This window comes from Leucopleurus acutus, assembly GCF_964270905.1.
Source record: "Leucopleurus acutus genome assembly, chromosome: 2".
NCBI classification, from domain to species: Eukaryota; Metazoa; Chordata; class Mammalia; order Artiodactyla; family Delphinidae; genus Leucopleurus; species Leucopleurus acutus.
Genome location: NC_139143.1, coordinates 88,438,647 through 88,462,788, shown reverse-complemented (window position 1 = coordinate 88,462,788; position 24,142 = coordinate 88,438,647). Strand labels below are relative to the sequence as shown.

The 24,142-nt window shown below is 40.4% G+C and overlaps 1 protein-coding gene across 1 annotated transcript in view; it reads right to left on the bottom strand.

The window, feature by feature from the left end:
• WARS2 (tryptophanyl tRNA synthetase 2, mitochondrial) overlaps positions 1–23,902 on the bottom strand; it is an 89,078-nt gene extending 65,176 nt beyond the window's left edge. Inside the window, exon 1 of the mRNA XM_082833056.1 lies at positions 23,804–23,902. Coding sequence (XP_082689182.1) covers positions 23,804–23,893 — 90 coding nt within the window. The 5' untranslated portion in view covers positions 23,894–23,902. The remainder of the gene's footprint in view (positions 1–23,803) is intronic.
• Positions 23,903–24,142: the final 240 nt, after the last annotated feature.

Below are 24,142 nucleotides of genomic sequence, written 5' to 3'. Positions count from 1 at the left end.
GTTGCGGACAGCGGGGACTACTCCTCCTTGAGGTGCACGGGCTTCTCATTGCGGTGGCCTCTCTTGTTGCGGAGCACGGGCTCCAGGTGCGCGGGCCTCAGTAGTTGTGGCACATGGGCTCAGTAGTTGTGGCTCGCAGGCTCTAGAATGCAGGCTCAGCAGTCGTGGCGCACAGACTTAGTTGCTCTGTGGCATGTGGCATCTTCCTGGCCCAGGGCTTGAACCCGTGTCCCCTACATTGGCAGGCACATTCTTAACCACTGCGCGGCCAGGGAAGTCCAACAGTTTTTTTTTTTTTTAAAGTACTGTTGGGGGGCTTTCCTGGTGGCACAGTGGTTGAGAGTCTGCCTGCCGATGCAGGGGACACGGGTTCCTGCCCCGGTCCGGGAGGATCCCACATGCCGCGGAGTGGCTGGGCCCGTGAGCCATGGCCGCTGAGCCTGCGCGTCCGGAGCCTGTGCTGCGCAATGGGAGAGGCCACAACAGTGAGAGGCCCACGTACCGCAAAAAAAAAAAAAAAAAAGTATTGTTGCAGAAAAAGTAACCCAATGACCTATCAGATGATTTACATAACAAAGTATTTTGCAAGTTCTCTCATGTTTTGAGCAATTTTGCCTTTTTTGCTGGTCCCTATCCCACCAGCTCTGCTGAGTTAATAAGACCCAAGTGTACTTTTTCAGCCTTTTTCTTCCACCGCTCTACTCCATGAATTGTATACTCCTTTTAGTTACCTGAAGAAGCCATATTCTTTCTAACCTCTAACCCTTTGCCCATTCACTCCTCTCTGCCTGGTGTGCCTTTCTCCACCTGCCAAATTTCAATTTATCTTTTAAGACCCAGTTCAGATGTCACCACATTTATGAAGTCTTCTCCATCTTCCCACGGTAAGTTGAGTTACTTGTTCCTGTAAGTACCTACAATGCTTTGTTCTCCCTCTATTACAGCATGTGGTTGTACTGTAATTTACTTTTCCTGCAAGTCTACTACCCTCACCAGTCAGTGAGATCCTCAAGGGCAAGATCCATGTTTCCTAACATTCTTAACATCAACAGGGTGGAGGTTTTATACATGTATATAAATGAGGTAGAAATGTATACTAACTATATGCCACTTATAGAATGCAGGAGCTGGAAGTCTGGTCTCACCTTCCCTGGCACTCAGTAGCCCCAGGGAAGAAGAGGATGAGGAAAGGATGTTTACAAGACTAGCAGGGCATTTTCAAATTATCCCCTCCCAGGTTACCTAGGTAAATGCCAGGCATCTTTTAGTCAACAATACCTACAACCATCAGAACACCTCTCCAAATTCTTAACGTATTGTAATTTTAGTTGAATCTATAATAAAATACTATTAGAATAAAATGTGCTGATAAAACTATTTTTATGAACCTCTTATAAAGTTGTTCAACTCTCCTCAGAATGCGAGCAATCTTACCTTAAGGTTGAGAGTAGATTTTATGTGATAATTTCCTGACATTTTATTTTAACAAGGTGCAGTTAGAAGGCATTCACAAGTATACAGGGAGCTCATAGTGTAAATTCAATTTGATTTTTGACTAGTTCTGCCCTTAGGTAGAGTGTGTCTAACCTATAATACAGCACTATTTCCTTTTTCTGGAAGACAAGCACTGTGTGCACCCCACCAGGCACCCAGGAGCACACCTAATCCAGCAGGGGCACAAACACAGCAGAACGCTGCAGGCTCAGGATGTTTTGAGTTGAATTAGGGGATGGGGTTTATGGGAAAACTGAGGGGAAATGTGGCTATGTTTTTTAATCTGAATCCTTAAAAAGGATAAATTAACAATCTCAAAATCAACATCAGATGTTGTATGATGACTTCAACACGACAAATAACCTCTTAGAACAAAATATTTTGAAACCTAGTTCCTCCTTTGCTGACCTGCTGCTGCTATGGTTCAAGGGGCCAGGGCTTCCACTGCGACACTTCCGAACAACCAAAAGCAACGTGGAGAAAAATGCTTTGGTCCTCCTAGTGTCCCTGGTAGTAATGAAATAGCAAACTCCTAATGTTAACTGGCAAGTGGAGGAGAAATGTTATGTTTCAGAATCACTTCAACCTCCCTTTATTAGGAAATAATCAATTTGGAATATTAGTTCACTGATTTAAAATCAAAACAAGCCCATGCTACTTTTTATAAAGGATAATAAAACAATTTTCCCAGTGAACAAGTTACCTTTTACTAGCCTCATCTGAAGGAGAGGGGCTCTGCATACCACAGGTGCTCCATATATAATCACTGACTACATGAGAATGTCATCACCAGTTTCTTTCTTATTCTCTTAGAAAAATAAAAGACTGGAAGTCTTTTTTCTTTTCTTTTTCAAGTGCTGTCTGTCCCTGTCTTCCTTTCCCTTCAGTCTTCTACTGAAGTAAAGGCACAAGCCATTAAATGTGAAATCTGGATCTTCCCTTATTACATCTGCTACGGGATTCCTAACATGGGTTCCAAGCCTCCCTAACACACATGCTAGTCATTCAGTTTTAAGTAAGGACATCTGAACTATCTAAGTTACCAGAATTTAGTAACTTGGATGAGGAGGCAAAAGCAGCAAGGTGCAGGTTCCTTGGGGGCCACTGAGACTGCAAATATGGGCCCAAATATGACACTGCTGAACTTGGGCCAGAAGCTACAAGCAGCAGAATAATGTGTGCTACATCTAGCAACTCACCCTATCAGCCAGCATTGCCAAAACAAAATACCACTGCCATCCCTCATCCTAAGGAAAACCAACACAAAAAACTGGGGGCTTACAGAAAAGGTTCCGTCTATTCAGTCCTGTTTCCAAACTGCAAACTGTCATGGGCTTAGTCTAATGATTATATTTAATTTCATCTAGGCCCTCATTAGGGGTCAAGAGTAGTTTAAATTCAATTAAAATAAACTTTCAATAAGCACATCTAGATAACAAACCATCTCTCCTTCCTTCCTTCCTGCCAACCATCCATTCTTCCATCCTTGCACCCATCCATTCAAATAGTTACTGAGCACTAACCATGCACCAAACATTGTGCTATGCGGTGGGGATACAAGAGCAATAAAATACAGTCCCTGCCCTTGAGAATTCTGCAGTACAATGACTGTCATCCCATGCCTCGCAATTCACTGGTCCATTTTATTTAGAGCTGATTTTAAACCTCTAGTCTACTTAAGCCCCAGGAGCTTCCTTCCTTTTATCAGACGACTCCTGTTCTTTACTGAGTTCAATATGTGGCATCATCTTCTCTACGCTGTACTGCCAAATAGTTCCATGTAGATAACCATCTTCTCCCCTCTTTTGTGTTAGAGAGGAAAATCCCTCTAAAATTAACCTTTTCCCACTGTGCTGACTTTATCCCTTCTTGTGTTCTTAAGACTATTTCTCCATCCAGTTTTCTTTTGCTTTCTTCCATCTTAAATCTTTATCTCTTTACACATTCTTTCCTATCGTGTAGAAATATAAAAAGAGGTCTAGCCCTATCTGGAGTTATTTCTCCCTTCCCTACTCTTCCCCAGTATTGCCATGAGAACCCTGTTGCCACCACCACTTTAACTCCCCACAATCTGGTTTCTCACCCACCAAGTTACTAAAGCTTTTCTAAAACCAGTAATGGTCCCTTAATCTTTCACTCCAACAGCCCCTTCCATCTTGTTGTTCTTCAATGATCTCTCTGAATCTACCAACTGACGCTCTTTATTATCATACTTTAAAAACACTCCTTGATTTCCACAAAACTACAGTGTTGCTTATATTTTAGCCTATCTGGTATCTCCAATTTTGTCTCTGTTGGTTCCTGATTTTCTATTCTTACCTGCTGAATGGGGTCCTACCACATAGCAGCGGGTTTCAACTTATTTCTGCTATGACAGGTAATGCTCACTGAAAGGAGAGTCTCCCTTCTTCCCCTGTTCTTGTTTCCTACTTGGGTCAAAGAACGGCTCATTGAATTGATCAGCTTCAAGGACTGTGCCTGGGTCATGTCTGTTACCAGATGAATCCTGCCCTTTCTGTCATCCCTATAAGCCTGCCTGGGGGCCAGGTCTGGCTCCCCAGACTCTCTCTTCCCTCATTCGGTAGATCAAGTTGATCTCTTGCACCCTCTATCACGGGCAGCTGGTAACTCACATCCCAACTTTTGGGTTTGGATTTAGGTAAAGAGTCTCGGGCCTAATCAAGTTTACCAGAGCTACACACTGGGGTATCAGGCCCATGCTAAGTTGCTAATAAAACAGTATTTTAATTCTCATAGGCCATCATATCCACCAAAGTTCACTCAGAGGGGATTCTTTAAAACTAAGAAGGGGTCCAGACAGATAATGGTAGTAAAAAAAAATTTTTTTAAGGACAAACATAAATAAATAATCTTTAAAAAAAAAATCACCGGAGTCTGTGAGGGCCTGAGCTGAGATCAGGCACTAACTATTCTAGATGCTGGTAAGACAACGGTGAAGGAAAAGATGTAATCCCTGCACCCTGGAGCTTACCTTCCAGCAGGGAATGGGGTCACTCAGCTCCTCCAACACACTATACTCTGCTGCAGCTTTAAAGCCACCAGGGCAATAAATGTGACCTGAAGGACCTCCCTTGCTCCAATCTGTCCTGCTTGCAAATCCCTGAAATTCTTTTGGCAGAACTCAAAAATCTTTTCATGTTCAATAAATAACAAAGGGCTCAAAATGCTAAATACTTGGTTGAGGTAAAAATGATGAAATCCATTCATACTAAAGTACATCAAATAATAATAACAATAACAACGACAGTAGTAAATGTATATTGAGCACTCTGCTGTGCCAGGCTCTTTTCTTCACATTCCTTGCTTAACTGTCACAACAAACCTATAACAACAAAATAGTAGGTGCTATGACTAGTCCCATTTTACAGGTAAGGTGACTAAGGCACAGAGCGGGTAAATAACTGTGATGTCAAGTCATTATCAGAGCCAGAAGTCTGGCTCTGATAATGACTTGACATCACAGCCTTTCCCTTATTTTGTTTTTAAGCCAGGAAGGGGATCTGAGAGCAGGCAAAAAGTATAGGAAAAACAACTCGCCAACTACAGAAAGGGACAGTCCGGGCTGGGAGTGACCACATGGAAGCCGAGAAGTTGTGAGCATGTGCACAGAGCTTAGCAGGGATAATGCTGCTAAGAGTCATCAACACTGCTTTGCTTGATGTATGGTTTGGAGATTGCGTCTGTGGTTCTCAGCGTAGGAGAACTATTTGTTGTTCTCAATACCATATCTGAAGAGAGCAAAGAAGAACAGGAAGATTCTGAGAGTAAAGTCCCTGGAAGATAAGATGAGCGTGCGGACAGTACTAGTTTGGAGTAGAATAAATAATAACTTTGGCACAAGGCACACAACCAGAGTGTTGCTGTCCACGACACCCCCTTCAGTAGCTGGCCAGAACCCAGACAGGGATTCTCCAGCTTCCTAGGTCAGCGTGGGAGACTTGGGAGTGGCCCTAGTATTTAGGGTCAGCTTGTCGACCATTCCTGTCCACAAAGAAAAGTAATGTCCATGGTTAGGGCTCTGAAACTCCTCCTGCCACCCCTTCCTGGCGTAAGAGGCAAAACGGCAATTGCCCTATGATTTTACCTACTGTAGAAGCTATAAATTCATCCCTAAGTACATCCTGCAAAGACCCAAACTAAGCTTGCTGTATCAGAGCTTAGAGTTAGATGGCCTGCAGCTACCTTAAAACACAGCCATATGCTCCCTGATATTACAGGTTCTATTATGCAAGGCTCCTCCCCAATCCCAGAGGAGACCAAACGACATGCCATTGCTTGCTGTTGCTTCCTATCCACATTTTTAAATAACAGAATAAAAAGAAAAAAAAAATCCAGCCACAATTGGCTCCAGTTGGTGTGAATAATGAGATGTGGTTGTCAGAATCCTGGAAAGCTGCCAGCATGGTCATTAGCTGGCCAGATACTGGGCCCACATATAAAAAGGGTAAGGAATACAACTTTAAATGAGGTCAATTTTAAGGAGACTTTAAATCTGGCATTTGGGTGTGAGATGAAACAATCTAGGAATTAAAATCCTCCTTGCATTAAGTGCTCTCCATAAGAAAGGGTATAGGTGGTGATGAGATGGCGCTTCCTCAGTTTTGGGAATCAAGCTTTGCCCAGTTAAAACTGGCCCTTTTTTTGAAGTGTCTGATGGAAGAATCCTGGCTTTGACAAGTTGGCAGTAATCCTTGTGATCTATCTTACTGGGATATATATTGTCACTGCAAAAATAAAACATACTACAAAACTGGAGAGCAGATCCTGCCTGTGATCATTAGACAGACTGGACCAAGTGCCTCAAGCCTTTGATGCCCCTGACATATTATTTTCTGGATGGTGTCCAGCAACCCAGTGCAGAACAGCTTTTTCTCTACTGTATCCAGATGGCAAATGGAAGAGATCAAATTCAACAGTTTCAGAGCTAACCTTAATGGATGTGAAAGGCTGGCTTCTCTACCAGCTTTTCAGGGATCTACAATACAAAAAAGGCCTTTGAAAAAAGAGACAAATAATTGGCTTTTTTTTTTTTTTCCTCTCTTCAAAACTAAACCGTGGATGTGGTAATCTGGTTTAAATCCATCTTCTGGTTGAAAAGGACAGCCAAATATCTGATCAGTTCTAATCACTGGCACTCTCATGACACTTTCTGTGAAGTTCAGATGGGTGTTGCTCTTAATATTCTAGACAGTTGTTTTTTGTTTTTTTTTACCTTTCAAGCAAATATTTTCAATCTTCCTCTATTTCCTTCAAACTTTAATTATATATATATATATATATATATATATATATATACTTAAATGTTTAAGCAGCAGCATTTTCTAGTAAGATTCACACACCCTCCACTAAAGGCTGAATTTCAGAATTGGCTATCATGAGCCTTACACATTTGTGTTATTGTATAAGCATACACTAGAACCTCACTATGAAGCCATTTAAACACGGAGGCATATGGTATGACAGTCTACCTCCCTCTTCAGACAAGAGATTTCACTTGCTGAAGTACCAGAAATACTTCATTATGAAACAATTTCACACAAAAGTCCTATGGTGTAGATCATAAGACCAGCTTTGTAATTAGTAAGTGGTAGAGGAGACAATCTGGAAGCAGGCTTTGAAAGAAGAGAATAAGTTTACCTTCCATGAGTCAACAAAACAGATAGGTCAACTTAAAGTAGGAGTTCTTAACCTGGGTTCATGGCCTTGTAAAACTGTACACAAAGTTTTGAGAATTTATGTACATATTTTGCTAGGTAGAAGGTCCATATATATATATTTTTTTGCTGTACGCGGGCCTCTCACTGTTGTGGCCTCTCCCGTTGCGGAGCACAGGCTCCGGACGCGCAGGCCCAGCGGCCATGGCTCACGGGCCCAGCCGCTCCGCGGCATGTGGGATCTTCCCGGACCGGGGCACAAACCCGTGTCCCCTGCATCGGCAGGCGGACTCTCAACCACTTCGCCACCAGGGAAGCCCAGAAGGTCCATATTTTAATGAAAGGAAATAGTGACGCTCCCCCAAAAGCAGAAGAACTCTGAGGACAAGACTTAATGGAAACAAGATGAGGTACATTAACATATCTAAAGAAAGAATATGCCTCCTGGAGGGGTGGAAGCTTAGAAAAAGCAGTTCTTTTGGGAAAACTTTGGCCATGTGTTTTAAAGCGATGTCCAAGGGAAATGGTGCTATGACAACAGCCAGGAATATATTGCCCAAGGAGCATGTATGTTCCAAAATGGGGATGGAGCTTTGGGTTATCATAGCTTACTTACACTAGCCAATGAGGTGATCCAATGAACACCCCCCCCACACCTTGTTCTGATTCCACACCCATCAAGCTACCTTATTTAATAATGTGGCTTCCCAATTAAATTTTCCTGCACGTAGAGAAATTAAATTTTCCTGCAAGTAATCAGTGAAGAAAAGTAGCTGGTACTCCTGATCATTCTATCTTCATATATGATATATGGTGTGCATGTATGCATCTGCAAGCACGTGTGTGTGCACATGTGCACATATGCACAGACGCATGTGAATTGGACTCCTACCTACCTGGCTACTACTATCTTGGCTGGTTATTCTCATCATCCCAATCTCTTAATGTTGAAATGCTCAAGGCTCAGTACTTGGACATCCTTTCTCTTTCCAAAAACACTGCCTAAATGATCACACCCAATCTCATAGCTTTAAGCAGTCTGAAGACTTACAAATTTATAACTCTATCTAGACATCTCTTGAGGTTTGGTCTCATACATCCAACTGCCTACCTGACTTCTCCACTTAAATGCTCACTAGGCATCTAAACTCCACACGTCTAAAACTCAACTCCTGATCTTCCCTCCCACCCCCAAAGTCTTACTCCTCTTGCTGTCTTTACCATCTTTGTAAGTGGCAAATTCATTCTTCCAGTTGCTCTAGCCAAAAACCTTGGAATCAATCTTGACTCTTTCCTCCCATCCTACATCTAATCAGTAACAAAAAAAAAAATCTCATTGGCTCTATATTCTTTAAAATAAATATCAAGAATGTGACCACTTCTCATCTTTGATGAAACCATCTTTACTACTCATCCTTGTCCAAGCCACCATCATCCCTTTCTCGGATCTCGTGCTAACGTCTAATTACAAGACGTTGCTTCTATCGTGCGCTTCTATTTTTAACATAACAGCCAGGGTGAAGTTTAAAAACTTGTGTCAGCCCACGTTCTTTCTCCAAACAAAGCCTTCCAATGGCTTTGCAACTCAATCCTAGTAAAAGACAAAGTCTTTCCAGTTGCTTCTAAGATTCTATACAGTTGACTTCTCTACTTCCACCTTCCTATTAGCCATGTGACTCCACGTCCTACTACTATAATGGACAGCATAATGCAAAACCAACCTGAGGTTAGGACCCTGGCTCCTTTCCCTTTTTAACTATCTGCATTTTGTTGTCAGTGGGACAAGTTACTTAACATCTGTTTTACAGATCGTCATCTGTAAAATGGGGCCAATAATAGCGCTGCTTTATAGGGCTGTTCTGAGCATTATATGAGTTAATATGTACAAAGTAATTAGAAAAGTGTCCAACATAGTAAGTACTATATAGTATTCATAAAATAAAGAAAATGCTCATTTTTCTTAAGTCACACTGGTCTCCTTGCTGGTCTTCAAACATGCCAGGTAAGTCTCCCACCTCATGGCCTTTCTATTTTTGTTTCCTCTGCCTGGCACCATCTTCCCGCAGATATCTACCTTGTATATGTTCTCACCACCTTCAGGTCTTTTCTCAGATCTCACCTTCTTAGAAACCTTTGCTGATTTCCCAATTTAAAACTGTAATACCCTGTGGCAGTTACCATCTCCTGCCCCTGCTTTAGTTTTCTCCATATCGGCCACTATCATCTAACATACTATATGTTTTAATTACTTGTCTCTCTCTCCAGAATGTAAGATTTTGTCTGTGTTCTTCATTGGTCTATCTCCAACACTTAGCACATAGTAAGTGCTCAATATTTGTTAAGATATCAATATATGTACAATATTCATGACCTTATTACTTCCATGAATTAGAAATGAGGACATACTTCACCAGGTGACATATCCAAATAATATACTGAACGGAATCTTTTAATAGTTCAGGAAACATTGGTACAAATGGTCCAAAATGTCTGACATGACTATATAAATGGGAGAAGAATAGATGTTTACACTTACTCAGCACTTTGTTGTATTCTCCCCACCTCCTAAATTGATTAAAGGCTTAGCAAGCTGGCTCTCTTTCTACCCTAACTTCCATCATCTGAAAGAGTTCAATTATCAGGGAGATGACCCATCCAATATTCTAGCATTCAAAACATTTGTTTGAACTCTTCAACCTCAACTACCTGGTCCCATGGTCACACCCTGGACCTTGTCATCACCCAGAATTCCTCTGTTTTTGAAATCATAAATGTCAATATTCTACTCAGTCTACGACCTTCCGCCGTTCAACTCTTTCATGCTTTTATTCCCACTATACTTGCTCTCCAAGCTCACTTAGAAATCAGAGCCTTTGATTTTTCCATTCTCTCCTGGTGCAGCAGTCCCCATCTGATCTCTCTTCTTCCCTACCCAGCCCGGCCCCAAGGTCAATCACATGGACTATGCTCTCATTAGCAACCTCAACTCCCCTTGTCATAAATAATGTCCTGACAGCCATGAAAAAACTCCAGTCCTGGATCAAGGCTAGAAAGCTCATTCTTCACTTATATACTTCGGTAGCTGAGCACTTTAGGTGAAAAATCTTAAAACAATGCAGAATCTACGTATAAATTTAAGTTATAGTTCCTTAGGCCCTCAACTCTCAACACTGCTTATTGAACAATTTTTAAAAACTTATAGTACTCACAATGTGCCTGGTACTGTTCTAGACACTTATAAATATTAACTCATTTAATGCTCACAGTAATTCTGTGAGGTAGACACTATCATTGTCTCCGTTTTACAGATGAAGAAATTAAGGCACAGAAAGGTTACGTGATTTGCCAAGGCCATATTGCTAGCTAGTGGGGGAGCTTACTAGCTCCAAATCTGGCAGTCTGCCTACAGAGGTCAAGCTTTTAACTCATCTTACAGATGAAGAAAATGAGGTAGAGATGTTCAGTAACTTGCCCAACGACTTCCAGTAACCAAGTAGAAGAACCTGACTTTGAACCCAGGCAGTCTGACTTTAGTACCCATCTACTAAAGCACTAACTTATTCCATCATCTCAGGACTGAAGCCTCCTGAGAGAATTATATCCATCAGGTTTTAGAGTTCCTGAACTTCCCCTCCCATTCCCAGCAAACTCATCTAGACCCACAGCCATTTCTCCTAGTCTCAGAGTTGATCTGTCTCGCCTAGTGTTCAATCATTTGCTCTGGATTGCATTTCTTTCCATCTCTTCCTGTATCTTCAGTCTCTCCATCTTCACTGGCTCCTATAGTCATGCTCAAGTCTGATCCATCCTAAAAGACCCTACCTCCAAAAACTTCTCTTGGTCAGGCCATTCTTTAAAGGTCCCTTCTCCCTCTCTGGGCACTTCCTTCTCATTCAGGCTCCTCAAACTTCCTCACCTCTCATCTCACCATCATTAATCTGCACCAATAACTCTTCTAAAGCTGTTGTTGTTGCTAATGTCATTAGTGATACACCAATTATAAACTCTAAGGGATAATTTTTAGTCTTTATCATACTATAGCACTATCTTTTTTTTGAATTTTATTTTATTTATTTTTTTATACAGCAGGTTATTAGTTATCCATTTTATACATATTAGTGTATATATGTCAATCCCAATCTCCCAATTCATCACCCCTCCCCCGCCCCCCCGCCATAGCACTATCTTGCTCTTCATTTTCTCTTTGAAATTCTCTAGCCCTTTGATCCTTAGATCCACACTCTAATGAGTCTTCTCTCATCTCTCTCTTTGTTGGATTTTTCAACTCTGGTCTCTCTTCTCAATTTGAGACTACAAAGGGTTAAAACTCCCTGATTTTTAAAAAATTTTCCCACTTTACAGGCTTTTCTTGATGATCTCTCTAAAGACATAAATTTAAGTGCTACTCAGCTGACAGTAATCCCCTCAGTGGTCTTGGCTTTGTTACTTTTTTTGGAAGAGCCACTCCTCTCTCTCCCCATACCTTCTAACGTGTGGTCTACATGGAAGCTGGATGACCCTACCTCCACAGTCCGTGTAAAGGCAGGCATCTGACTCTCAGGAAGACAGGAGTCATGGAAGACTGACCAAAAGTCTGCTATTTAGACAGAAAAATAAGATGAAGGGATAAGCTGTGTCTCTATTTTGAGTCATAGATATGTTAATATATTCTCAATCAAAATTAAGGACACATGGTCTGCTAAAGAATTTCTGTTCCATTTTAGAATGTGAAAAACAATGTGGGAGATGTCATGTGGATGCTGAAACATTGGAATTTCCAAGACATTTTAAAGATTGATGGGTACAACTGGTTCTGGGTTTAACAAGATGTTTGGCCACTATAGTCACGGACTTATCAGGAAGATGCTGCAATCAAACCCCGTCTAACAGACATGACATTCTATAACCGTTCTATGATTAGGCTAGGTTGATTTCGGGTTTTATTAAACATGTAAATGATAAATTGGTAAGCAAGCATGACAATAAACTTTCCTTAACTACTAAAATGCCACTAGGCCACTTTAAAAGAAGAAAATGTAAGTTCTTTGTACTGTAGACATAAATTCTTGAATCATACTACTCTTCTCTTATCATGGTGCAAAGAAAAATGAAATAGCACTAGATGGGAAGCTTACAAATGGCCTGTCTACACAGTAGAACAGTGCAGTGAGACTTAGGGCTGTTTTCTATATCTCCGCAGAGCATACCAAAATCTATAGAGCAAAGGTCCTAGGCATGCCTTCACAGGTTGCTTTAAAGGGACTTAAAATGAACAACTAAGAAAAAAGGCAATGTTGCCACAATAAATGAGCCTTTTACTTCCTTCATGCGTTGAAAGCACACTCTGGATAAAGCACGATGTCGGTTGTTGTATAGATAATATGCACATTTATTGAACCAGACAGCCTCTTGAGGCAAAACTAAGGTCAAACTAAAAACTTCTCATCTTAATCCTCAGTCTACAAACTTTAGTATAATATATAGAGGTAGCAAACCCCAGTATAGTTAGATACACCTATGAAAAATGCAATTAGGGCCAGAGTGACTGTAAAAGTCAGTTATAGCAACAAGTTGGAAATTCACAGCCTACTTGGAAAATTATTGAAATGAAACCAGTATTATCTCCCAGTCATTTATAAACATCTGGATACTTTAGGCAATAAGAAGATCACTTACAAACTGCAGCGAACATTGAAAATCTTCTGTATTTGAATACATAAAAATACACACAAAAGTGTGTGGTTTAAATTAACAATAGGCTAAATGCCAATGGTATGAACTTTCTCATGCCTTATTAGATTTATTTTTCACTGAATTCATTCACTCAATAGATACTTATTGACCTCTTTCTGTTACAGGAATTATTATGCCAAAGGTTTAAGTGATAACTCATTTTCTCTCACATTTAGTTATCATAGCCGGGGCTCAACAGGAAGAATTCTTCCTGTTCCGTCTTTCACAACTGGGGGTGGCCTCCAGGAACATTCCCCTGGTAAGGTCGGCCTGCTGAGTGGCAGCCTGAGGCTGCACCTGTGGAACAACGTATGTATCATAAACTATTTCCTGCTGCAGTGTTCACAAAAGGTCTAAATAAAAAACAAAAAAACAAAACAAAAAAAAACCCAGGCTCTCCATCTGTGCTAAAGCAAATGTCTATAAACAGAGAGAATATAAGGCAGGATTTGTTAATTTCTATAAGAAAGGTACAAAGCCCTGTAAAATTTCAAAATGGGAGCAATCATTTCCAGCTTAAGAACAAAGTTTTCTGGAACCTATGAGTTTTGTTTTTGTTGTTTGCTTGTTTTTTATTTTAAAGAATGGTGGCATACAGACAAATTAGAATGGGAAGAAAGGTCTTTCCAAGAAGAGACAGTGACGTTAACAAAGAAGCAAAAGGAAACAGCTCTGAGCAAACTTGGAAATTCTCTTAACTCCAGGGCATAGGATCCGTGTAGGACAGCAATGGCCTAGAGAGGTATTTTGGATCTGGGCTGTGGAAGGTCTTGAAGGTGGGGGCATAAGGAGTCTAAGCTTTATGAGAAGCCCCCAAAGGTTCTGAGCAAGGGAACAACATAATTAGCACACTGCTTTGGGGAGGTTCATCTGGTCAGACTGATTTTATTTTGCAGGTTGGGGGGAGGATAGTGTGGGCATGGGAGGAATCAAAGGTTATTAAGATTGATAAGGGTAGAGGAGAGAAAGGCTGCTGAGGAGAATTATATGTTATTGAAGAAATAATCGTCATCAAGCACAGAGGACTCGCTAGGTGCTGTGCACTGGCCAAGGGCCTTTATACATATGGCAGAATCTCGAATCCACATTAAGTTCTTACCATGTGAGTATTACTATTAATACTGTGCAGACAAGAAAACTGAGGCACAGTGAGGTTGAGTAACTTGCCCGACATCACACAGTTAGCATGTAGTGGAGCCAGGCCTGACTGTTCCCAAAAGCCATGCCCCTTCTGCTCTACCACACTTTCTGTTAGTAAGAAGTCAGTCAACTTTAAGATGACAAGTACAGGGCTTCCCTGGTGGCACAGTGGTTAAGAATCCACCTGCCAACGCAGGGGACATGGGTTCAAGCCCTGGTCTGGGAAGATTTAGCAATTTAGCCCACGTGCCACAACTACTGAGCCCGCATGCCACAACTACTGAAGCCTGCGTGCCTAGAGCTCATGCTCCACAACAAGAGAAGCCACCGCAATGAGAAGCCCGCGTACCGCAACGAACAGTAGCCCCCGCTCACCGCAACTAGCAAAAGCCCGCGCGCAGCAACGAAGACCTAACGCAGCCAAAAATAAATAAATAAATAAATAAAAAGACAAGTATGATGTTGATGTGACTGTTGATCCTCTAGACACTTGCTTCTCTGGTTTACTGAGTTTCACAGCTTGGTGGCATGAGGGTGTCTGGAAACATGCCAGCCATGGGAGAAGCCAACGTTGCCTGCACAGAAGGACTTCCCTTCACAACAAAGATGGCCAGGTACCCAGTAACCACGGAGGGCCAACCTGGCTCTCTCCCCGGATTTGGCAAGGGCTCCACGTAGTCTGGTCCTTAACATCTCCCTCGGGACTCCACTTTCATGCTACACACTTACCCCCGGCCCAAGAGGCTCTTCTCTCTTCCAGCAAATTTATTAACTGGCTGCTCAGACCATTCTCCCCATGGGAGGACAGGAATTCAAATCAGGGATTTAAGTAAACAGCTCCATTTCCCTTCACAATTACATTCTCCTATTTTCCCAAAAGGGGCCCAAAGTAATATAGTAAGAGTGAGGCTGAATGAATATAAAATAGCATGGTCTATGCAAAGTTCATGGGAGTATCGGAAATGTTCATGGGAGTATAGGAAATGTTCATGAGAAGCCCTTTGTCTGGAGTATAAAATAAACTCAGTGTTCATTGTTGCTAATTCTAAAGGCTCAACAGCATCCCAATTAATGTACTAATTGGTAATAATTCACTTTAACTCAATTAATTACAGACTCCTCTAAGAACTTTTGGAATGAGAATCTTTTAGAATAAAATTCTTACTTATCCCTTGTTGAAATGGCCCACAACACTAATTAATTTAATCTCTCCCATCTTCTCACTTTGCACCTCTGTTACTTTTGAAGAAATTACTCTAGCTATAAATCCCAACTAGACCCTAGATAGTGGTCCCCTGGCCATCCGTAAGCTTCAGCACTCACCACCTTCCCTCTGCCTGCAAAGCGGTGCACAGGTTGACCTTTTAGCTATAGACTGTGTATAAATACAACTTCCTGCACGCACCTTGGGACTTATGTGTTAAAAGCCCTTATTTTACACAGGGTAATCCTAGTGGCAGTAGCCAAATAGAGACACGGAGATAAATTTACAGGGCAGCTTTGCTCCTTTCTCATAATTCATTGAGCCAAACAAGACTGTAGGAACAGCAACAACAAGGATGATTTGTAATTTCTACTCTGCATGTCACCATGGCAAGATATATAAATGGCTTTCATGGAACAGATTTGAAAGTTTGCATGGCAGTTATCAGCATATTAACATGGGTAATTTGTTTCGGAATTTAACATATTTTATTACTCTTAATACACAGAGTTTGGAATCAGACTACCTGGGGTTACATCTCGGCTCTAATACTTGCTATATGACCTTGGGTGAGTTATTTAACCTCTCAGTATCCTCATCTATAAAATGGGGCTAATATTTGTTTGTTTGTTTTTTTGGCAGTATGCGGGCCTCTCACTGTTGTGGCCTCTCCCGTTGCGGAGCACAGGCTCCGGACATGCAGGCTCAGCGGCCATGGCTCACGGGCCCAGCCACTCCGCGGCATGTGGGATCCTCCCGGACCAGGGCACGAACCCGTGTCCCCTGCATCGGCAGGTGGACTCTCAACCACTGCGCCATCAGGGAAGCCCAAAATGGGGCTAATATTAACACTCACCTCATTGGGCTGTTAGGATTAAATAAGCTAATGCATGTCAAGTGCTTCAAACCGTGCTTGGTACATGGTAAGCATCCTACAAATATGTGCTGGTACCATCTCCCCCTGTCATCATCGTATTTAGTAATAACTGAAATTATCACAGTCCTATCAGATCAGGGCCCAAAAATGAGTTAAACATTAATTCAATTTTAGTACAAATAAGAAAATAATATCCACTGAACTAAAACTTTAAAGAATACTGATATTTACTTATTTAGATTCATCATCACTATAAAACTGGTAAAAAAAAATGGGAAGATATAATGAAAACTTAATCAATGAGTAAAAGTTTTAGATGGCTAAACAGTGAAACACTGTGTCCTCAGGATTAAATGAGAATATGTGAAGCATTCTGAAAACTACAAAGTGTTGTATTAGAAAAGAATATTATTATTAATGGAAATAACAGATTCTACTTGAAAATGTTTTACAAGGTGAGATTTGTTATTTTATTTTATGTTTTTGAATGCCTTGATGAAAAATCTACAACTATTATCCCAAGAACCTTAAACAAGGTCATTTAGGGCTCCATCCATGATGGAGTTGCCTGGAACTATAGAGTCACAGCCAGAACACCAGGACAGGAATGTGGTGGAGAAACTGACATCTCTGTCTGTCCCCAGGTTGGTGTCCCAGTCTAGAGGGCAGGGAATGTAAAAGTGGAAGTTGTGAGAACCTCTGTGGGTTAGAAATCAGGGTAGCTCGACTGTGCTTTTGAAGAGACAAAAGGGTAATCAAAAAGGCAGTTCTCCTAAATGCCCATCAACAGAGGAACAGATAAAGAAGATATGGTACATACATACAATGGAATATTGCTCAGCCATAAAAAGGAATGAAACTGTGCCATTTGCAGAGACATGGATGGATGCAGAGACTGTTATACAGAGTGAAGTAAGTCAGAAAAAGAAAAACAAATGTCATATATTAACATATATATGTGGAATCTAGAAAAATGGCACAGATGAACCTATTTGCAAAGCAGAAATAGAGACACAGATGTAGAGAACAAACGTATGTATACCATGGGGGGAAGGGGGGTGGGATGAATTGGGAGATTGGGATTGACATATATACACCACTATGTATAAAACAGATAACTGATGAGAACCTACTGTATAGCACAGGAAACTCTAATCAGTGCTCTTTGGTGACCTAAATGAGAAGGAAATCCAAAAAAGAGGGGATATATGTATATGTATAGCTGATTCACTTTGCTATACAGCAGAAACTAACACAGCATTATAAAGCAACTATACTCCAATAAAACAAAAACAAAATAAAACAAACAAAAAAGGCAGTTCTTAGCCAACCAGAAGTAGGTTCAACGCAAGGAAGGCTGAGTACCAAGAAAAAAGAGAGTTGTAAACGAATTTTGATAAATGATTACAGGACCATTAGAAGTCAGGTGATGGGGTGGTACAAACCTAGGTATGACCTTGCTTTGTTCAGTAAGCAGGGAAGTTAAGAAAAAGTGTTAAGCCTTTGACTGGGAATAAAAGATAGGGTATTGCTAAGAAATGATATATAGAGAAAACTGTAAATGGCTGAGCAGAGTTAAATTCAGTCAAGCTGGAGTCGGTGTATCATCTCTGTGCCTATAAATTAACTCTCTGCCTCTAGTGTCTCACGTGGCCAGAGCAGCTTCTATCCTAAGCGAGTACATTTCTCCTGTGGAAATTCAGGAAGAAGGCTTAGGCCTCATGCTGCAGTCTCTAGAAGAGAAATTCCTGAACCCCTGATTGGTGGTGGTAAAACAGAGTCAAGAGCAGAACTGGAGTAAGTGCTCTCTGGGAGGAGACTTGAGGCCGTGTTCATCACAATAGTGACGGAGTGGTCCATAGCATCATCTTTGTGCACAAACATCAGCATATTATGCAGAAGTAAGCTGTGTTTGGAATGAAAGAAAGAAGTTAGAAAGGAAGGAAGGAAGGAAAGAAAACTGATTGCTATTATCTCAAGTTCTCTCATAGCTTAAGATAAACGAAGAAAGGTTGCATTTTATTGATAAAATACATACATACCAAAGTAATTACTCCCAAACTACTCATTTACAGAGTAGCTCCTTAAAAATAATCCATCCATCATACGTGGTCCTAAGCCAACAAACTCACTACGATGTTAAGGAAGCTGAAGTATTTTTCAAACTTCATCTTAAGAAGGCCAACACTGTGCGACACCATCTCGGTGGTCCCTGGTTGTATGTGGAGGGAAGGTGGTAGGCGGGGCTGGGAGGGGCCAAGCAAGCAGGGCTGTAGCTACTTTTCTATTCCTTAAATCAGAAAAGCTCTACTTTTATCTGTTTTATCTAAGAGGGATTCACATAGGATTTTATTTGATAAGAGACTACTACTGGTCGAGTGGGAAAAGCACAGGCAAGGCTGAGTGTGAATCCTGGCACTGCCATTTACTAGCTCTCTGACTTGGGAAAATTACCAGAATAATTTATAATTACTAAATAATCTCTCAGAGCCTTTGTTTCCTGTTTTATACAATGGATAGAATAATATTCACAGGATTTTTGTGAGAAGTAAAAAAGATAAAGTGTGTATAGTACATAGCAAGAAGCCTTAGCACATAACAAGCCTTAGCTAAATGTTAGTTCCTTCTCTGAAAGACACAGGGATATGTACACATACAGGCTTAAATATACAAATATATATGTCCTATATATATGCGTAAGCCTCCGCGGACTGTTCTGTAACCTGCAGCCATGCAACAGGTATACTGAGAAAGGATCTGGGGGTCAGCAGCCTCACCCTCTTCCTAATTTCCTGGCTGTGGCTGCCATAAGACTTGCTAGCATAAATGCTCAGCATTTATCGACTGTTCCTCCTCTATATTTTTAGCAGTTACCATCAGTAGTTTCCATCAGCTACGCAAAGAGATTTCCAAATTGAAATAATTATTGTTTTGAATGAGCTAAGTCAGTTCACAAGGAAAAATCAACCTAAAAAGCATTTTAAACAAATGGACTCATAGACTAAGCTTAAAAGGAGCTTTAGAGTGGATCCACGCAACAACCTTATTTAAGAAAAGCACAGAGAGATGAGGTAGCCTGATCAAACTGGCACAGTTAGCAACTAGTAAAATTCCCAGATGGCCACAGCAGCTCCTGATAGCTTTCCAGGCTGAGGAGCTCATGTTGCACGTTGGATGAACAACACAAGGCAGAGAAAAGCTAAGGGAAAAGTCACTGAGAACATTACCCCAGTTTAATGCCAGTAAGATCACAGAAACCTATAATAACACATTATAATTGCAAAATATGGAGTGAAATGCCAACAGTAAATTTTCCCATCCTAATTCCATAATTAATTAGCTTTCACTTAACTAAAAGGTAAAATATGTTTTTACTTTTTTTCCATATGTTTAAAATAAGGTCTTTTACTTTTTTTCCGTATGTTTAAAATAGGCCTTAATACCTGCCTTAAAGCCTTGTTGAACAGTATCTCTGCTGGAGTATTCTTGCCAAAATCCATAACCTCAGTCTAATCATGAGAAAACATCAGACAAACCCAAATTGAGAGACATTCTATAAAATAATTGACCAATTCTCTTCAAAAAGGCCAAGGTCATGAAAGACTGAGGAATTGCCATAGATTGGAGGAGACGTGACAACTAAATGCAATATGGGATCCCAGATTTCATCATAAACCAGGAGGAGACTAGTGGAAAAACTGGTGAAATTTGAAATTGTCCCAAGTTAATTTCTTGGCTTTGATAATTGTATTATATTGTGCAAGAAGAAGCTGCTTGGTGAAGGGTATACAGGAATACTCTGTACTAATTTTGCAATTTTGTGTATCTCAAATTATTTTAAAATTAAAAAAATGCTAAAAAAAAAGAGAGCAATTTTTTATAAAGCCTTGTTGTGAGAACTAAATACAAGATAAAAAATTTAATACATTGCCTATTTTTTTGCAGGCACAATTCCTTCATTGAATGGCTACATTTCGCGGCCATAAACAGTAGAAACAGTATGTTAATACTGGCCAAACCCAGGTTGGGACAGCTAATAATGAAGTGTGTTGTCCAACTGTGATAAAAATGTGGACACTTTATACTGCACCTGAATGATTACAAATATTCTTGCAAAAGTCTTCTAATCATCAATATTTCACTCTTTGCACAATACAATCATGAGTTAGTGCTTAAGGAAGTCTGGATTCTGTGTTTGGTCAATGATGACAGGCTTAAATTTACCTAACGCCATTATCGTTTAAACATAACATGTCAGATCTTCATTCCTCTGACTCTGTGACTACTCTCGTCTTGTCAGACCTCAGCGGTTTTCTGTGAGGTAACACCTGGCAAAATAAATCACTTTCATATAAATTGTAGACATCTCATAATGAGTATGCCTTGATACACTTTTATTTCTGTTTTCTCTCTAGTTTTTATTTTAAACTTGATTCTACATTTAGCCTTGAGGGGCAAAAGCCTACTCTTGAGATAACTAAAGGTCCCCAATGCCAAGCTTATTACCCAAGATTTTGCTTTTTTAAGGAAACATGAAAACAACCTAGGAATTGCATTACTCTAGCAAAGTACTGCTGTGGCTCATACGCTTTTGCTTTTCACCTCAGGGAGTAACTGGTGCAGCCAAAACTAATAACAAGCAAATTGCTATTTGTTAGTTTTTGATAGAATCACTCATGTGATAAATATACATTTCTTTCCACCCCTGCAAAATAATTTTTGTTTTCTACAAAGGTTATGAGATATCATAAAAATGTCTAATGCATCTGGTTTAAGGATCCAATTCTTCCTTCACATATTTCTGCATCTGTTCACAAAATCTCTTTGACTTCAAAGGAAGCTTTTCAAGAGAAAAAGAAGATACATACAGGAAAAATGGCCATAAATTTTTAGTTTTCCAAAGCCATTTTAATAACTTTTCTAAGGCCATTTTAATAACAGCACTGTGGGAAAGTAAATATCTCTCTCAGAGAGCTACAATATCACAGATGATATAATGACTATACATTTATCTGAAGATTTATGTTTTAGAACTTTATTCTGGGTCTGAAAGTGATATATCTTCAACTTAGAACATGTGAAAAATACAGCAAGCTTAAAGAAGAAAACTTAAATCACTTTTAATCCACTATTTAGGAAAACCAAAGAGAAACAAAAAATGTTAAGAATAGTTGTTTCCTTCCAGTATTTTTTGCTCTTGTACATATATTTATATAAATATTTATTTGCAAATATAATATTATAATTACACTATGAATGCAGTTTTATATCTTTTCTCAATTGGTCTTTCAAAAGACTGCACTAGTCTTTCAAACCATCATTTTTAATGACTGAAAATTATAGGGGGTGGGGGAGGGATAAATTAGGAGTTTGGGATTGCAGATACGAACTACTATATATAAAATAGATAAACAACAGGGTCCTATTGTGTAGCACACGGCACTATACTCAATATTTTGCAATAATCTATATGGGAAAAGAACATGAAAATAATATATATACATATATAACTCAATCACTTTGCTGTACACCAGAAACTAACACAACATTGTAAATCAACTATACTTCAATAAAAAAAATTTTTTAATTTATATGTAGAACTATGCTTTAAGAAGTGCTCTTGCTTACATTTAATTCATATTCTACTCAAAGCTAAATTAAAGGTTTTGAAACACTAATCTGTTCTGGAAATTCTACAACTTGATACCATCTAGATTAACAGTTGATTAAGATAACTGTATTCATAAATGCCACTGAAACAACAGTAGAGATTTAAGAATTCTATTCTTTAGCATTTATAATGATTTAATGCCCTAAACTTCCTAGGACAAGCATTAGTGGGCTGTAGTTTGTTTTTCTTTTCGATTCTCTACTTCTTATGACATCCTCAACTCTTGAGTTTGTTACAAGAGGAAGTTTGGGTCTAAGACTTAGTTACTTTGTGTGGGGGGGACTCAAGACAGAGGGGATATATATATATATACACATAGAGTTGATTCACTTTGTTCTACAGCAGAAACTAACACAACATTGTAAAGCAATTATACTCCAATTAAAAAAAAAATAAGACTTAGTTACTCTGAATCCACAGGTTCTAATATGCTACTATTAGCCATAAATATAATAACCAATTCTGGTTCTGTAGAATCCAACCTCAAACTTCAAAGAGAGGAGTATTTGATGTATTTATCTAATTTTGAATCAATTTTTACCTAACAATGCTGCCTGAAATTTCAAACAACATTTAAATAGTTGTTTTGACAAATAACTTTCCAGCGTAATATCCTCTATCCTTACAAGAATCTTGTGAGGCCCATATCAGTGAAGGACACTTAGGTACAGAAAGTTAAGTAATTTATGGGATGATTAAAATAACAAGTTGAACTTAAATCTTGTTTTTCATAATTAATCTCACTGCTTTACTTTGGCTTCACAATCATGGAGCCATAGATTTTCCAAAGCTTGAAGGAACACTGTCAATCAGTCCAACCCTTCCTCCACCCATTTTGCTAAAGAAAATAAGTCCAGCGAGATTAAATGACTTGTCATGCCACACAGCTAGCAAGTGGCAGACAAATCCCTTGACTTCTAGTTTCCTAACTTTCAGTCTAGTGCTCTAATACACCAGTTACCATACAAAATCCAGGAAATCACCTAATAGTCACAGAATCCCTAAGATCTCCCTAGTTCCCAAGAGCTATCTCCCAAGAGATGTATGGCAAAGTGCCTACCACTGAGATTGCACTTGCAAGACGTTTAGTAAATGTCTGGGTGAAGTAAAAATCTGAATAAGTGAAAGAGTGTATATATATATATATACACATATATATATAATATATATATTATGTATATATATACATATATATAATATATTATATATAATATATATTATATAATATATATATATATAAACAAATATATATATGTTTGTTTTGTTTGTTTTTCCCTTTTGCTATGAGGGTAAAATTCTAAATACTGACGGGACGGGTTAAAGGCCGTGTCCATGCTCTCAACACTACAGAGTAATGGTAACAGGAGTGCTGCCAGGACAGGACGACGCCTTTGGCAGCTTGCTGAAATTTTTTCATAGAACCTCCTAGATACAGGTCTACTTCGCGGTAATGAGGAGAAATCAGAGTGGAAGATGCACTGACACTTGCTCAAGTACCACACTGCCTGAGGGAGGACGTCAAGAGGGTGCACCTACTTAAACGGGTCGATTCCTAACGAGACATCGTCTCTAATTTCTCCGCTGGACCCTTGGCTTGCTATTAGGGAAAGGAGAGTAAAAGCAGCAACGGGATCAAGACAAGGTGTGCAGTGCCGGAGGGACCGAACCTCTGGTATCGTATAACTTCACACACTGCTGGGCTCCCCGCGTTGCCGGGCAAGAGCGGAGGTGCGGCGCTCTCAGGGTGCTCAGAGGGGGAGGGGCTGAGACTAAGTGGGTAAGCGGCGGCGCGTTCCTCCCACCAGGGGCGCGTTACGTCACCGCGAATCCTTGCAACGTCGCCACGCTGCGAGTAGGAAGGCAGTCTTAGGCAAATCGACCTTAGGAGCCGAAGGGTTTGGTAGTCTCCAGAGGAAACGGGAAGGGAGAAGCAAACTGAGGGAGGAAAGAGGGATGAGAAGGACCTAGCGGGATGGGAAACTAGTGGAAGAAGGGCCAGCTTCGGTTACCTGGGGAGCGGGAGCAGCTTCGGGTCCTTGATGAAGTGCCCGGATGAAGTTCCAGCACTCACGCGCCTTCCGCATTGAGTGCAGCGCCATCTTGAGAAGGGCGGAGCCGTCTAGTCTTGAGTGACATCTGCTCAGAGAGGACGTCCCAGATTCGCAGCGTTTTTGCTTGTTGCGCATGCGCACTTGCCCTCGGGGCGGGCCTTTGTGCCAGTGCCTGGGGGCGTCCGGTCTTCTCAGAGTTGGTCGCGGGGTCAGGAACTGGGTGGGGCTTGGCTTTAGTATTTGCCCTGGAGACCTAATATTTGCGCAGGTTTCGTGAAGGGACAGTCTCCTACGAGG